At 45.4% G+C, this 15,597-nt stretch overlaps 1 protein-coding gene and 1 pseudogene across 1 annotated transcript in view; both read right to left on the reverse strand.

Moving 5' to 3' along the window:
• Positions 1 to 997: 997 nt before the first annotated feature.
• Positions 998 to 15,597, reverse strand: part of RAB31 (RAB31, member RAS oncogene family) — a 138,149-nt gene continuing 123,549 nt past the window's right edge. Inside the window, exon 7 of the mRNA XM_004460496.3 lies at positions 998 to 4,395. Coding sequence (XP_004460553.1) covers positions 4,298 to 4,395 — 98 coding nt within the window. The 3' untranslated portion in view covers positions 998 to 4,297. The remainder of the gene's footprint in view (positions 4,396 to 15,597) is intronic.
• On the reverse strand, positions 4,396 to 7,780 carry LOC139436673 (POU domain, class 5, transcription factor 1-like; annotated as a pseudogene).

Below are 15,597 nucleotides of genomic sequence, written 5' to 3' on the forward strand. Positions count from 1 at the left end.
AGCTCCACGCGGGTCAAGGAGGCCCCGGGTTTGAACTGTGGACCTCTCATGTGGTAGGCGGATGCTCTAACCACTGAGCCAAGTCCACTTCCCATGTATGTGTTTCCTTCTGAGTCTTCCTTTTTTTTTTTTTTTTAAAAGATTTATTTATTTATTTAATTTCCCCCCCCCTCCCCTGGTTGTCTGTTCTTGGTGTCTATTTGCTGCGTCTTGTTTCTTTGTCCGCTTCTGTTGTCGTCAGCGGCACAGGAAGTGTGGGCGGCGCCATTCCTGGGCAGGCTGCTCTTTCTTTTCACGCTGGGCGGCTTTCCTCACGGGCGCACTCCTTGCACGTGGGGCTCCCGCACGCCGGGGACACCCTTGCGTGGCACGGCACTCCTTGCGCGCATCAGCACTGCGCATGGCCAGCTCCACACGGGTCAAGGAGGCCCGGGGCTTGAACCGCGGACCTCCCATATGGTAGACGGACGCCCTAACCACTGGGCCAAAGTCCGTTTCCCCTGAGTCTTCCTTTACAACATATGCACCACACACACAAACACACACCTGCACACACGAGCCCACACTGGTGGCACTCATTACTGTTTGGTTTAAGTTTATGTGCATGCTGTCCCTCGTCAGCTTGCCTCATCCACCCCGCCAGGCCCACCTGGCACGTTGCTCAGGCTGTGCACTGCACCACTCCTGCGGCTCTGTTCACTGACCACGAGGTGCAGGGCTCCCTCGGGGTGTGCAGTACAGCGGTCCTGCACACCACATGCTGATTCTGAGGTACATGTGGCCGCATGAGATCGGGCACTCCTTTTACGGGCCCTGTAGTTTTCATCATGTGACCATGCCACATTTTCCCAGTCCTCATTTTGCTGTGGCAAATACCACTTCGGTGAAACCCCTCACATGCATTCTCTGGAGAGTCACCGTTCTTTATTCCTGATGTGAAGGTGATGTTAAAAAATTATTCTACTGAACATCGTCATGAGAAGAAGACAGGTGTGGCAAAATTTCAAATATTTATTAGTACGGATCAGTGTGTGTTAAACCCAAAATAACAGATACAGCGGGGCATTGTTGAGGCAAATGCTTCGCGAGCGGATACAAGGGGGAGAGGCTCCAACAGTCCTCAGCAGCATCTTCTAGATGCACAACCTGGGTCCAGCCCAGACAGAGCCCTTGAAAGACACAGGAGAAAAGGGGCAGCTCACGGGGCAGAGCGCTGAGACCGCACCGCAAGGTCTGCTTTAAAGAACGGTGGCTGAAAGAGCAAACTATGCGCCTAGCGAGTCTGGACACAGATCGGAGCCCTTTAGTTTATGAGCTATCTCGTCACTCACCTCGGCACGAGCCAGGCACAGCAATGAGATGTGGGGCCCACTAAAAGGGGTCCCCTTCTCAGTGCCATCACCTGCCATCACCTGCCCGATTCCTTGGTCTCGGAGGGAACACTTCGGTCATTTATCCCTCTCTCAGAAAATAAATTCAGATTTTCATCAGGGCCTGGCCCCGAATCGTTGGCTAAAGACTAGTTTTAAGTCTTCCACCCTTTATGGTCTGCAAGGCAACGTCACACTCGGCCTCCTAATGTACCATTTTTAGCTCTGAAATGGCAAGTCAGTTCCGTACCGACAAGAGGCGTCCGCGTGACTCCACCACCATCTCCAGGGATTTCGCCGGGAAGCAGTCCCCACGGAAGCCACGCCGACGTTATATATGAGCCCCGAGCCAAACCCAGCCAGTGAAATGTATTACATGTCAGTGTAACCAATATAATCATATTTACATATGTACACACAGGAGAGAGAGGAAAACGGGGAAAGTGGCGAGTTCTGGAAGAGGATGTGCAGGCTGCCGTGTCACACAAAACTGTGTCGGGAACGATGGTGATTTCAAGATCTCCACGTAATAGTACGTAGTTATGGTTTAATTATTAGAGCAGCCAGAAAGTAATCCCAAGCCAAAATAAAGGTTGGAAAGCCTTTGTGCTGGACGAGGCCCGGGGCCCCCCTCCTCCACTCAGTGCCGGACGCCCAAATGCTCTCTGTTCTCTCTGCCGACGGCTGTGATGGTGATGGCATAGATACATTTACATGTCCTCTCTGACCGGTCTGAATCATCAAGGCAGTCCAGAAAGGTAAAGGAGTGGTTTCCCACCAACACGTGCTTCTGAAACAAAGCCATGGGCTCCTTCGTGGGTGGCCAGCCTCTTTGGTTAAGACTAGCCATTTCATGCAAGAGGCCAGAAGCAGTGACGCCTCTGATGGGTGTGCTCACCGCCTTGGCTAGGCAACCTGAACACTGAAGAGAACCCCACGGTCTCAGGGAGAGCTGGACGGTGCAAGGTTCAAAGATAAGCCTGCGCGGCCCCTGGAAAGAGGCCACCTCGACTTTCGACTCAGATTCTCCCCCTGCCCTCTTTGGAAAGAGGCATGGTTATAGCTTGGTCTACAAGCAGCATCTTGTTAGCGAGGAATACTGACGATGTGGAGAAAACCCTCGAAATCGCAGCAGAGGACCTGTCAAGAGAGCCAAGTCCCATTTGCCAATAGTTCTCGAGGTACCTGTGTGGGAAAGTTAAGAAGCTCTTTATCTTGAACCACAAGTAAGTGTTTTCCGGTCTTCCCATTCTAAGATGGTCAGTCGACTCTGGCAAGTTGGAAGAAGCAGTGAGACCATCAAATGGATAGCATATTCTCGAGGTGAAAAACAAATGTTCCCTTGATTGCAGTCAACACAAAGTCATATTAACAGGAAAGTGGCAACTGTAAACTTGGTCTCCCAAGGACTCTTCCTTCTGTTGAGGGTTTGGGGTCTTCAGCCCATCAAGAAGTGGTGGGCAGTGACAGGACCCTGAGTCACTAAAAGTTCTAGGTCTTCCGTCAGTCTCGTTCCTGCCTTTTCCACTGCAGGCTTTCAACAAATGCTCGCTGGCCCTCGGGCGTGCAAGCTTCAAGCTCCCAGCTGGCCTCAGCCACGCTGCTCCTTCATGAACCCCTTCCGAGGCCTCCTCTTACAGTTTTCCCGCAAAAGGCCCCAAAAGGCACTGCTCCTGAGACTCACCAATATAGGTCTGACGGGATGATCCCAGGTGTTTATGATGGTTACAGGAGTGATGGGTTTTGATTTGGGGATGCAAATAGCTTTCCTGCCTTTCCATGTCTTGTCTCCCTTTCTTTCCTTTGGTTTTGGGCATCTTTAACTCTTTGAGCAGACAGGAAATCTGAAAAGGAAGTTTTTCACCAAAACCTATTCTCAGTTCCCTGGGCACTCCAAGGTACCACCCCTAGTTTGCCCAAGTCCCCACCTCCCCAAGCCTGACAACTCTTAAAATGCTTTCTCGGACTCTGTAGGCTTCTTGTGATTCCTAATCTTGCTACACTTCCTCTGCCTGGCTTTCCTAATCTATAAGCAACTGCTATTAGAGGTTTGCCCTATGATTTAGACTCAAATGTCCTCCAGGTAATTTTTACCCCTGTCTATGACACCAGGACGTGCTCTCTTAATAAATATTACTGTGCGGTGATGCATGCCAGGTGGTCTCCTGAATAACATTTAGAATCTACATCAGTCCCTGCTTACATAGTAACTACTTAAGTGACTTTCAAACTAGGCCTCCCAACCCCAAAATGACATGCAATATTTTAGCCAGATCTGGTTTGTTTGTATATGACCCAAACTTAGAAAAATGCCAATCAATTAAAAGTCAGAGGTGTGGACAACTGTCTCTAACCCATCTTTCTCCTCTTTTGTAACCGGTCATCTTGAGCTTCAGTGACAATCTAATTACACCTCTCTGATTTCCTTCAGAAAATGATCAATAAAGGGTTCATTTCAAAGTCAACTAAAAGCTTACTGTCTAAATTAATTTGCTTTTCAGTAAAGGCTGGTTACATGACAAAGCAATGGTACTTTAGAAGTGACTGAAATTTAGCTGGGTGGCAGGAAATCAACACTGCTTGGAATCCCTCCACATAATAAGTCAGTAAAACTTTTGCACAAATTCAAGGATTCTTTAAGGCTTTTTAACAAAAAACTAAGCATCTACTCATTAGTGAACTTCCATCCCCTTGTGCACGTCACGCACTAAAGGCCCCTTTTGTGGTGGGCTTTTGCCAAGAGTTTCATAAAATCCTTTTCCAGGGACGTTTTCTGCCCCGTTCCCCACGGGTCTTCCATAAGGCACAGCCAGCAGGCTCGCTTTCTCAAAGGAAGCCACAGGCCACCGAGGATCGTGTCCTCCAGGGAGCACATGGGGGTGGAATCCGGCTGCTCCCAGGATGTCCGACCGGGGACAGCCTGTGCGTCAGCAGCACCTCCGGCCGGCAGGCGTGGGTGGCTTCCCAAGTTTGATTGCTCCATTGTTTCCATTTTCATGGGGGTCCAAGGGTGGGATCTGGCGACCTGGAACAGAAAGGAACAGGTTGAGTTCCTTCAAGTCAACACCGCACACTGATTTTGACCCCACTTCAACCCCTCTACTAATGTTTCCTCTGTTCAGAAAGTAGAGGAGCTACAGGAGTGGCTCTTTTCCCTTCCTTCTGCTCTCTCTCTCTGTTCCACCTTTCCTTCCTTGTTCAGCTGCATGAAGTCAAACTCATGTTTAGAAGTTAATCCAAGCATGGGAGCAGAGGAGGCTCAAGGCATTGGGTGCCTCTCTCCCACATGGGAGGTCGTGGGTTTAGTTCCCGGTGCCTCCTAAATATAAGAGGAGCACACAACAGACAGACAGTGGGCAGACAGTGAGTGCAAACTATGAGGGGGGTGGGTAGAAATAAATAAACAACAAATAAATCTTAAAAAAAAAATCCAAGCAGCTTCTAATAAAACCGCTGGTTTCCTGGGACTGGGAACACTTGCTATGAAGGGAGATGGTCCCATCTACCTTCTCTTTACCAACGTTGGTCCACTCCCTCCTTCCTGGTTTCCCACAGATGGCTCCCACTTCAATGAACTCTTCGTGGTGCTTTGACTTGAATAAGATCAGCCAGTACTCATCTTTTCTGCTTTTTGAATTAGAGATGGATCGGGAATTGTAATCTTCCCGGTAATATTATTTCTTAACACGTAGCTCATCATCTTTCATCCTGCCACTGCACTTAGTTCATTCGCTGGAATGATGCTCTTCACAGGAAACAGTCATCTTTTTTACTTAAATTTAATTTTAAGGATTATCCTTGAGTTTCTGTAAATAAACCTAAAATTAAAAGTTTAAAGGCAAAGGAGAGGGATAGGGAAGTGATCGCTGAAGGGTGTGAGGCTTGGTTTTGAGGTGATGAAAAAATGAACTAATATTGGCTGTGGTTATGGCTGCCACACCTGAATATGCTGGAACCCCCGGAATTGTGCGCCTTAAACGGGTGAACCGTGTGGCCGGTGAATTACGTTTCAACAAAGCCATTTATCCATGGAATCTGGAAATAAGTATTTGCTTGGAACCTCACAGTTTTCAAGGATTTTCACAGGTAGCACCCTCGCTGATCCTTGTGAAGCTGGTGCAATGGTTGTTCTTGTCACCATCCTACTATGATTCAGGGGATTTGGGTTATTTGCTGAAGGTCATACTGGTAAGAAGTGGTACGTGTGGTTCTTTATAACATACATCTTGATTTTCTGACAGTCCCCGGAGCCCGTGTCCTTCCCATGGTACACGTTCGCTCTCTATTCTACTTCTCTCTCACTGAAAAGGGCATGAAACACTAGTGCCAAAATAAGGAATTTTTGCCAGCTAAGTCAGATATTAGTTTACTAAGTAACCAGTAATTAGAAATGGAAGGGAAAGGGAATTTAGTTCCAAAAGCAAAGTCTGTTTGTTAGGCTGTTACCTAAGAACCAGAAAGAGAGTCCAAAGCCCTGGCAAAGGCATATTTTCACAAGGGGTAGAAACTGTTGGTTTCAAAGGGTATGAACGCACTGTGCAGACTGGATGGTATGACCGCTTATCAAGGCACAGGCATAAAAGATTAAGGTCATCGGCAATTGCCCAAAATTCCAAAATTAATAGTAGAGCTCTTCGTCGGATTATGGAGAAACTAAAAAGGGGGTTATAAGTTCTGCAGCTATTGCTTATGCCATTTTGTATAGCAACAAAGCTATACCAAGCTTCTGCAGGTCACTCACATTACCGTTCAGTCCTAACCCAGAAGCAAATAAGAAAGTAAGTGTGTCTTTCTCTCTTCTGGACATGTGTGTGTGTGTTCTGAATCACAGTTAAAAGGAAATGCTTGTCCCTTCTAAGTGGAAGACGTCCCCAATGACTACCAGTTTTCTGTTTGTTTTACTGTGTCACAGACTTCTGGGGAGCAGTGATGTGGGGATTAAAATCAAGAATATCATTGAACTTCACCTTCCCTCCAGTTTCCCCAAACTCCCTGCACCCCCTTTTGTTCCTTAGTTGAACTTAATCCGCAAAGTTTTCCAGTATAAATGCTGGGGTCCTATCTCCCACACTTCTCCTTTCCTCTGCCCCCTCTCCTAGGAAGGCCAGGCAGCCCAGCTGGAATGCATGGCAGAGCCCAGACCAGCGCCGAGATGGAGGAGAAGGCTTCTCCCCCAGTACAGAGCAGAGAAGCGAGGGCCACCATAGCCTGGACACAAAAATAGGGCTCTGGTGCCAGAGGGAAGGACACTGGTCCCCGGGAACGGAGACCTGGCAGCCTCGAAAGCCTCTCGTTCTGAGGTCACCGCTTGGTCGTTTGCCCCTCTGGCGTCCCAGGCCTTCTAGAGCACGAACTGCTGGGTGAAGTGGCTGATCCGCTGCAGCGTGGTCTTCAGGCACTGCAGGACACGTTCTCCAGGTCCTCTCCCTCGGTTCTTGAAGCTCGTCTGCTTTCTCTTTGGGCCTCCTGCAGGAGGGCCTCCATTTTGCATATCTGAAGCTTTGCGCAGTTGTTGTCTTCCTCCATTCACTTCTGCAGCAGGGGCCACGGTTTACGCACGTTCCTGAAACTCAGCTGCAGAGCCTCAAAATGGCAGATGGTTGTCGGCCTGGACCCCTTTCCAAAGAGAACCCCCTCCCACCTTGGCCAGGGTGCACCCCCGCGTCATCTTCTGCTCCAGGAGTTGGGCAAATTGCTGAAGTTCTTTCCGCAGAGCTTTGATGTCCCAGGTCTCCTCAGGGTTTTGCTCTAGCTTCTCCTGGTCCAGTTTCACAGTTCCAGGAGGTGCAATGCAGGACTCTGGGGCAAGCCTCCCCCCATCGCCCTCGGGCTGAGGGGTCTCCAACCCCACTCCAACCTGAAGTCCCTAGTAGGCCAACCTTCTACAAAATTCATTTGGCGGGGTGCACAGAGGAACTCCCCATACCTCTACACATGGCCAAACCCCCAGCCCAATTCCTGGCCCACCAAGGAGGCCTTGAAGGCTCAGCCAGGCCTGAGGGTCAACCCAGCCCAGCTCTGGCCCATCACTGCCACCGCCTGGTGGGGGGTCTAGAAAGTGAAGCCTTAAGCCACTGGGAAGGACGACAACCCAAGCCAGAGACCCAGTGGAAGGAGGGCTCCACTCCCAGGGCTTTTCAACGATCTCTTCTAATGAAGTGTTACTCCTCACGAGAAAGTGATGCGTTTTGGAGGGATGACACTATCAAGTGATCGATGTCTTCCAGAGCCCTACCTTGCAAGGTGCAAAAAGCCAAGATCTTTTTTTTTAAAGATTTATTTTACTTATTTCTCTCCCTTTCCTCTACCACCCACCCCTTGTCTGCTCTCTGGGTCAACTCGCTGTATGTTCTTCTGTGCCTGCTTGCACCCTTGGTGGCACCAGGAAACTGTGTCTCTTGTTACGTCATCTTGCTGCATCAGCTCTCCGTGTGTGTGGCGCCACTCCTGCGTGGGTTGGGCTTTTTTCACGCAGGGCGACTCTCCTTGCAGGGTGCACTCCTTGCGTGTGGGGCGCCCCTGCATGGCACAGCACTTCTTGCGTGCAGCAGCTCTGCACGTGGGCCAGCTCCACATGGGTCAGGAGGGCCTGGGGATCGAATCCTTGACCCTCCCATATGGTAGGTGGATGGTCTATCAGCTGAGCCACGTCCGCTTCCCCCAAGATCTCTTTTGCACCACCTAATACCTCGTGAGGCACCAGAAATATTTTTGGACAAAATTATTGTAACTCAGGTGAGAGCAACTAAGAGACAAGAAATGTTTACTGATCAGTAAAAAACGGTCGAAATTTTAACATTTCGACAATATAAAAATCAGTATCTTATACTAATATCAACTTTGTGTTATTCGTAGATTAACTCTGCAGTTAGCGAAATGGCATTAGCCCTCCTCTCCACGACTTGTGTGACAGTTTTCAGAATGTCTTTCCCTATGAAAATTCCCCAAAATAGAGAAAACGTTTATACCCAAGGTATTCATTAAAGTGCCACAATTTTAGTGAAAGTCTAGAAACAAAGAAGACACAGAGAGCAAAATAGGATGGCTACAGATACCCCACGCCCTTCTCCTTGCTCTCTCCTTTCCTTCCTGCTGCCCTGCCTCTCTTTCCTTTCCTAAGCAGACAGTGCACAAGACAAATTCTGGGTTGCAAAACTGTGAGACCCAAGTCCTACCTCCAGGGCACTCTCTGTCTCCTGGGTTTTAAGCTGTCAGCCCCATTTTTAAAACTGTTGTTGAACCTGGCTTCTTAGAAGAGCCAAGTCCTTTTATCTTCAGTATGTTCCATCTCTCACACTCTTTTTTTTAATTTTTATTTTGTCTGACAGGACCATGATTTATTTATTATTTTTAAAGCAATTTTATTGAGATATATTCACATACCATAAACCCTTCCAAAGTGTACAATCAATAGCTTTTAGTAGAATCACAGTGTTGTGCATTTATCACCACAAAAAATTTTCAGAACAATTTCATTACTCCAAAAAGAAAAACTCCGCACCCCTTAGCAGTCACTTCTCAATCCCTCTATCCTTCCCTCACCCTATGTAACTACTGATTCTGTATTTACAAATTGATTTATATTTACATTTTATATAATTGGCCTCATACAATATAGAGTATTTTGTGTCTGATTTCTTCCACCTAGCATACTGTTGTGTGTTTTTTTGCCAGATATTAACATCTTGTAACATTAACATACATAACATTTGTTCAGATTCAAAGAAAAATTCTTAAATATGCAATATTACCCATATTCCTATTTCACACAGGCTTTACTATGCTAGACAAACCCATGTTACAGTTTTTAGCTTTCCTTCTCTTACTATACTTTTCCTTGGATGTTCCCTTTCAACCACTGTCATTCCCACACAGTAGAATTGCTGGTTCAAATGCTACGTTGTGTTTTCACCTTCTACAAACTTTCTTTTCAGAACAAAGTATTTTCTGAAGACAGAGTGATTGCCATTTCCTCAGTGTTCATTTTTCTCATTTGGTGGAAAGAGTTTGGAGATTTGAGAGGGTCTGTGTTCCGGTTAAGTGAACGTGGACAAGTTATTTAATATCGCCCAGCCTTCCCTTCCTCACTTACAAAAAGACCAGGAGGAGGTAACATAATTTCAGTGCGATTTGGATACGGCTACTATGAATCCTGGAGGAACTGACGGCAATGCCAGGAGACCTGGGATTGGAGGACTGCGGGCGTGGCTGAGCGGCTGTGGTGGGGACCACCGCCTCGTGCGCCAGTGCCCTGCTCTTCCACAAATCATTCAACCTGGGATGAGTCACACGCAGTCCAGCTTCCAGCAGAGCGAGAAGAAAGGAAGTGCTCCCGCTTGAAAGCAGAGAAAGAGGAAAGCCAGCCGCCCCGCCCAAGAGAAAGAAGCAAATGGCACTGTGGAAACACAGCAAGAGCTCCGATTTCGTGGTCTCAGGTGTTCAAAACCTATTGACAGGTTAAATGCACTTACACAAAGGAACGGGTTTGGGAAATGGCCATAGTACTTTGTACCAAGGTGATCACCGTGGAACACTGTTGAATCAGTATTATTTACATGGGCACAGAGCGGGACAAAGAACATATATAAACACCTGACAAGGCTCTGCCCATCATCTGTGCGTTTCTACTCTTATAAAATGTCCTCTAAGTACTCAACCTCCAATAACAAGTTGTCCTGGAGTAGAAATCCTACACCAGAGTATTTCTTTTACTAAGGTTTGGATGGTGCAAGACTCTGTCTGGGAAAAGCTAAAAGACCTTTCTGTTGAAGTTTGGTTTTCCCGAAAGTTGACAGCCTGGAGAAAAAAGCAGGTTTTAGAAATGACTCCTCAGGAATGCAAGACGTGTAAACAAATTCTCAGCCTATAAATTTGATCACGCTATGGACCAGCGGCTGCAATGCTCTCACAAAGAACACAAATAAAGCATCAAGCTTGGCTGCGGCTGTCTCCTTTCCTTGTATGGGAGAGCAGCCATTTCCTGCGCGAGCTCTGAGTCCTCCCCAAAACTGCCTGCAGGCTTCTCTCCCGCTGCAATCCAGTTCCAGGATTTACTTGGCTCAGCTGTCCTATGTCTGGTGTTAGTGGGGTTGGCAGTTGTTGTGTAACTTCCATTTCTAGATCCTGATTTTCTGAATCATCTGAGACTATTAAATCCGCTGACTTTATTAGCACTTGGCAGAATTTACTTTTCTTTTTTTTAGGAGGTACCGGGAATTGAACCTGGGACCTCATCCATGCAGAGCAGGCACTTAACTACTGAGCTACAGCAGTTCCCCCATTTTTTAGATTTTTATTTACTTTCGGTACTGGCTCCCGAGCCTCTCCATTTCAAGGGGGTATTTCTGTAGAGCTCTGTAGTTTACACACAAATGGAACTCTGCCCTAAGAATAGAGAATGGGGGGCGGGCATGAAGCTGGAGATCATTCCCTTTTAGCTTCCCTCCTGCAGCCAGAAAATACAATATTGGAATTACTAGGAGACCTTGGATATTCAGAGAGAGAGCTTACCCAGGAGGAATGAGCTGACATTATATGTGGGATCAGGAGGCAGGAGGTGCCAGGGACTTGTTGGAGGGAGGTTAGGGATAAGGAGAGCGTAATTAGGGTGTGGCTGGGGGAAGCAGAACGCAAAACTGGAAAGGAAAACTGCAGGAAGACACTTGGCCGCATGTGGCGACTGACTGCAAGGGGGAAGGTTAAGATGGGGACAAAAAGGCTGAACTTATAAGTCCAGGGAACGTAAGGAAGTTCACGCGAACAACAGAGAGAGGGAACAGGGGAAGGCCAACACTGCCCAACACCTGGATCCCCACGTTCTCCAACACAGACAAGCTCAAGCTCCTTTAACATCTTCAGGCTTCCTTACCATTCATAGGCATTTCCTTTCCATTTTTAATTTTACATTTAAAATTTCAAAGACACAAACATTAGAAATCATAAAGGAAAAATGTGGCAAATTAGATTTCATCAAAATTTAAAACTTCTGCCCTACAAAAGACATTGTTAAGAACATGAAAACACCAGCCATGATCTCCAAGTAAATACATGGAAAAAAACAAAACCCGATAAAGAACATCTATGCACGATATATGAACAATCATTACAACTCAACAATAAGAAGACAACCCAATACAATATGAGCAAAGATTTGCACAGATAACGTCACCAGAGAAGGCATTTGGTTCACAAATAAGCACACAAAAAGGTGCTCAACATCATTAGGTATTAGAAAAATGCTAATTTGCATTTAACCACAAGCCCTACCACTACACTCCCATTAAAATGGTTCAAATTTTATAAAATGGCCAGACCAAGTGTTGACAAGGAGCAACTGGAACTCTCATATACTGAGGGTGGGAATGCGAAATGTTACACCATTTTGGAGAACAGTTAAACATACATCTACTAAATAAGCCAGTCATTCCACACCGCATTATCTGCCTACATAGAGACTTGCCCGTGAGTGTTCCTAGCAACCTTACGTATAATGGGCCAAAACTAGAAACCACCCAAATGAAGGTGGATGGATTAACAAACTAGAATTTATAGATATATGGAATACTACTAAGCAATAAAAAGGAACAAATTATTGCTATATGAAACGAGGTAGATGAACCTGGGAATCATTATGCTGAGTGAAAAAGAAGCCAGACCAAAAACAGCACATATGGTAGGAGTCCTTTTATATAAAATTCTAGAAAATGCAAGCTAATGTGTAGTGATTAAAGGAGATGGGGGTTGCCTGGAGACAGCAGAAGGAAGGATGAATTACGAAGGAACACAAAGAAACTTCTGGATGGAGATTTTGTTAACTGGATTTTGGTGAAGGTCTCATGGTTTCATGTAAAAAATGATCAAATTGTACATTTTATAAATGTGCACTTTATTATGTTTGAAATATAGCTTGATAAAGTTGTTTAAAAAACTCAGGAGGTACACCAAAATGGAGTCAATTCTATTACATGTCAATTTAACTTAAAAAGTCTGATTTTATTGTATATTTATGTGATCAATAGAAAAAAGGTTAAAAATACAGTAATGTAAAATTTAAATTAAAACCACTTGAAAGGCAGTCTCTATGAGCAAATGGATCTAGGTATCGAGCATGGATGGCTACTAACAAAAAGTCAGATATTAAGTGTCTCTTGATGAAATAAAATAATACCAACTATGAAATGTTCTTTTCTCCCTGAAACAGAACCTCAATCTGATGCAGCTTCTAGATCCAACTGCCAATTTGCAGTATGTACAGCAGGAAGAGGAATGTGTTAAATGACACCAAGGAGATGCAATCAGCAAAATCCATTCTGTGGATGGATGAAAAAACTGATCTAACTTTTTCAGTAATAAATTGCATGAAGGAAAAAAAGGAATGAAAGATACAGAGGGGACCTATCGCTTAAGATAGGCTTATAAGACCTATCAACAATCTGTGGAGCTTATTTGGATGTTGATTCAAATCAACTGTATGATACGAACAATAACAGAAATTATGAAACATTTGGAAATTTGAACACCAAACTGAATATTTGATGATGTTAAATTATTAATGTGATAATAGCAATGTGGTTATTAATGTGATAATTTTGGGGGGATATAGAAAAGATAATTACTGAAAATATTTGCAGATAACATGATGTCTAGAATTCTCCTCAAAATAATACAGGCAGGGCCAGTTTGGGGTAGAGATTAAACCAGCTTGGTTATGAGTCCATGATGGTTCATTATATTAGTCTACTTTTATATATATATTTGAAATTTTCCATAATAAAGCTCCCTGGAATCTCACCATCATGAAATAATCACTGTTAACATTTTAACGTGTATCCTTCCAATTTTTTCCCAGAAAAAAAATATTTTTTACTATACATTACATGATTTGTATTCCATGAAATCAGAATATTTACATAATGCTTAGGAACTTTTGTTTCACGCACATGATTTATCTTTTTAGGTCAGTAAATACAGATTTACATCATCATTTTGGAATCACTCGTATATACTGGGGCAGCATGCTTTTCTAAAACTGTTTCCCAACTGTTGGAGCATTAAGGTATTTCCTGCTTTCTCCTTTCATGAACAGTGCTGTCATAAAGCCTCTGACGCAAGGAGAGGTCTCGCTCTCCGCTCCAGTGCCTGCCTTCTAACACGGCCCTATGTAACCGAGAACAAGTGACCAGCTCCTTCATGCCTTAGCTTCCTCCTACGTAAGATAGTGATGAGAGCAGCACCTGCTTCATAGGAGAATGGTGCACTCATGAGTTACTATATATTTAAGTAATTACAACAAAGGCCCAGAAGCGCTTGCTACATGGTAAATATTATTACAACATTTTGCACACCTGACCTTCAGAATTGTTGGGATAAAAGCCACACATATTTGGGGCCTTCTCTCCAATCTCTCTGTCTTCTGAAATGCCATCATGTCACAGGTATCTGCTATTCCTGCATTGGTTTTGGTGGGAATAAAAGCGGACAAGCTACGTCCTTTCCTTGTCCCCTAATTGCTAAGCTTACCTTCCAGCGACAGCTTGCCCCACTATTAGAAAATTTGCAAACGTTTTTGTTTTGCTTTCAAATTTCTTCAACCAGCTCTAACCCAAAAAGAAGCAAAACTAACATTCTAGGGAACTAAAAAAATCCCCGTGAGTTTAAGAGAGATAACACTTCTGTACAACAAGCAATTACAGAACAAGACATGAATACAACCCACAGTCTCCTTGCCTTTTCCTATTTATATCCTATTCTAATTTTTCCATACCAATCTGCTTTCACCTCTAATTATATTCACCTTAAAAAAAAACAAATATTTCTCACCTTGTTCTCAAAGTAATAACAAACCCAGCCTAACGTCTGCAACGCCCCCAAGTAGAACATTCGGAAGAAAAGTCCTCCATCTTTTCCAGTGTCGACTTCCAACTTAACTAGAGCGGAAGCACAGCTGTTTGGCCGGGGTCCCATCCCAATACAGACATTTTTCTGGTGGGCCTGCAGCCCCGCTTCTCTTCATGCGGGTGAGGAGAGGAAGTATCTGAGTTGAATGATTACAACCCACAAACCAGGGGAGCGGATGTGGCTCAAACAGTTGAGCACCTGCCTTCTACAGGAAAGGCCCCAGGTTCAGTTCCCGGTGCCTCCAGAAAAAAAACAAAAACAAACAACAAGCAAACAAATGAAGAAAAAACAAAAAACCCAACTCAGAGAAGCCAACTCAACCAACTCGGGCTCAGGGGTTGAGCACCAGCTTCCCACATACGGGGTCCCAGGTTCAATCCCTGACCCCCAGTACCCTAAAAAACAAGAACAACAACAAAAACCCCACAAAAAAAAACAACCCACAAATCAAAATTTGTGTTCCTCACACCCCAGGATCCATTCTGCTAGGCTCACAACAAATCCAGCCCCAGAGATCTTGTTCCCGGGCCAACCTCCCTCATTTAACAGGGTCACTGTGTCTCGAGTTGGTGAAGCCAGAACCCTGGCAGCGATGGGTTCTGCCCTCCTTCTTGTTTCCCATATCCAAACTCATTACCCAATGTTATTGGTATTACCGCTGAAAGATTTCTGAAATCTGTGTGCCCTTCTTTCCTTCCTTGTCCAAGCCACTTCTCTCCTAGATTGCTATAATAGCATCCAATATAGCATCCTAATTGGCTGAGCTATTTCTAAACTTTCTTCCTTCCCACGCATTCTCCAAGGGTGACCTTTTTGTAAATGTCAACTGGATATGCCACACCCCTGCCCAAAATACTTGAGGGGCTTCCAATTGCATTTGGAATATGCCCGCTTCTTCCCATTCCAAGGCCCTGCAATTAGCTGCCCCTTGCCCCTGACTCTACCTGCACCTCCCCAGCTCCCCTAGTTCACCACCCTCCAGCCCACTGGCTGCCCCTCTCTTCCCTCCATGGACCACACTGTTTCCTGCCTTGGGGACTGGGCCACACTGCCTGAAGAGCTTTTTGGCTCTTTGCCCAACTCACTTCTCCTTTTTCAGGTCCAACATAGTCATTTCCTTGGGGTGGGATGTCACTCTCTCTCACAGTCCTTGTTGTTTTCTACTGTAGCATTTATTACAAAGGACAATGACACCCCTGTTTGACTGTTTAAAGTTTGCCCCTACTCTCACACACATTAGATTTCAGTTTGTTCTGTTCACCATGACATCCCCTGCTTGGCCCCCGACACATTTGTTGAATGAAGGAAGGAAGAGACATGAGGCCTGTGC

The sequence above is a fragment of the Dasypus novemcinctus genome, chromosome 16, assembly GCF_030445035.2.
Source record: "Dasypus novemcinctus isolate mDasNov1 chromosome 16, mDasNov1.1.hap2, whole genome shotgun sequence".
Taxonomy (NCBI): domain Eukaryota; kingdom Metazoa; phylum Chordata; class Mammalia; order Cingulata; family Dasypodidae; genus Dasypus; species Dasypus novemcinctus.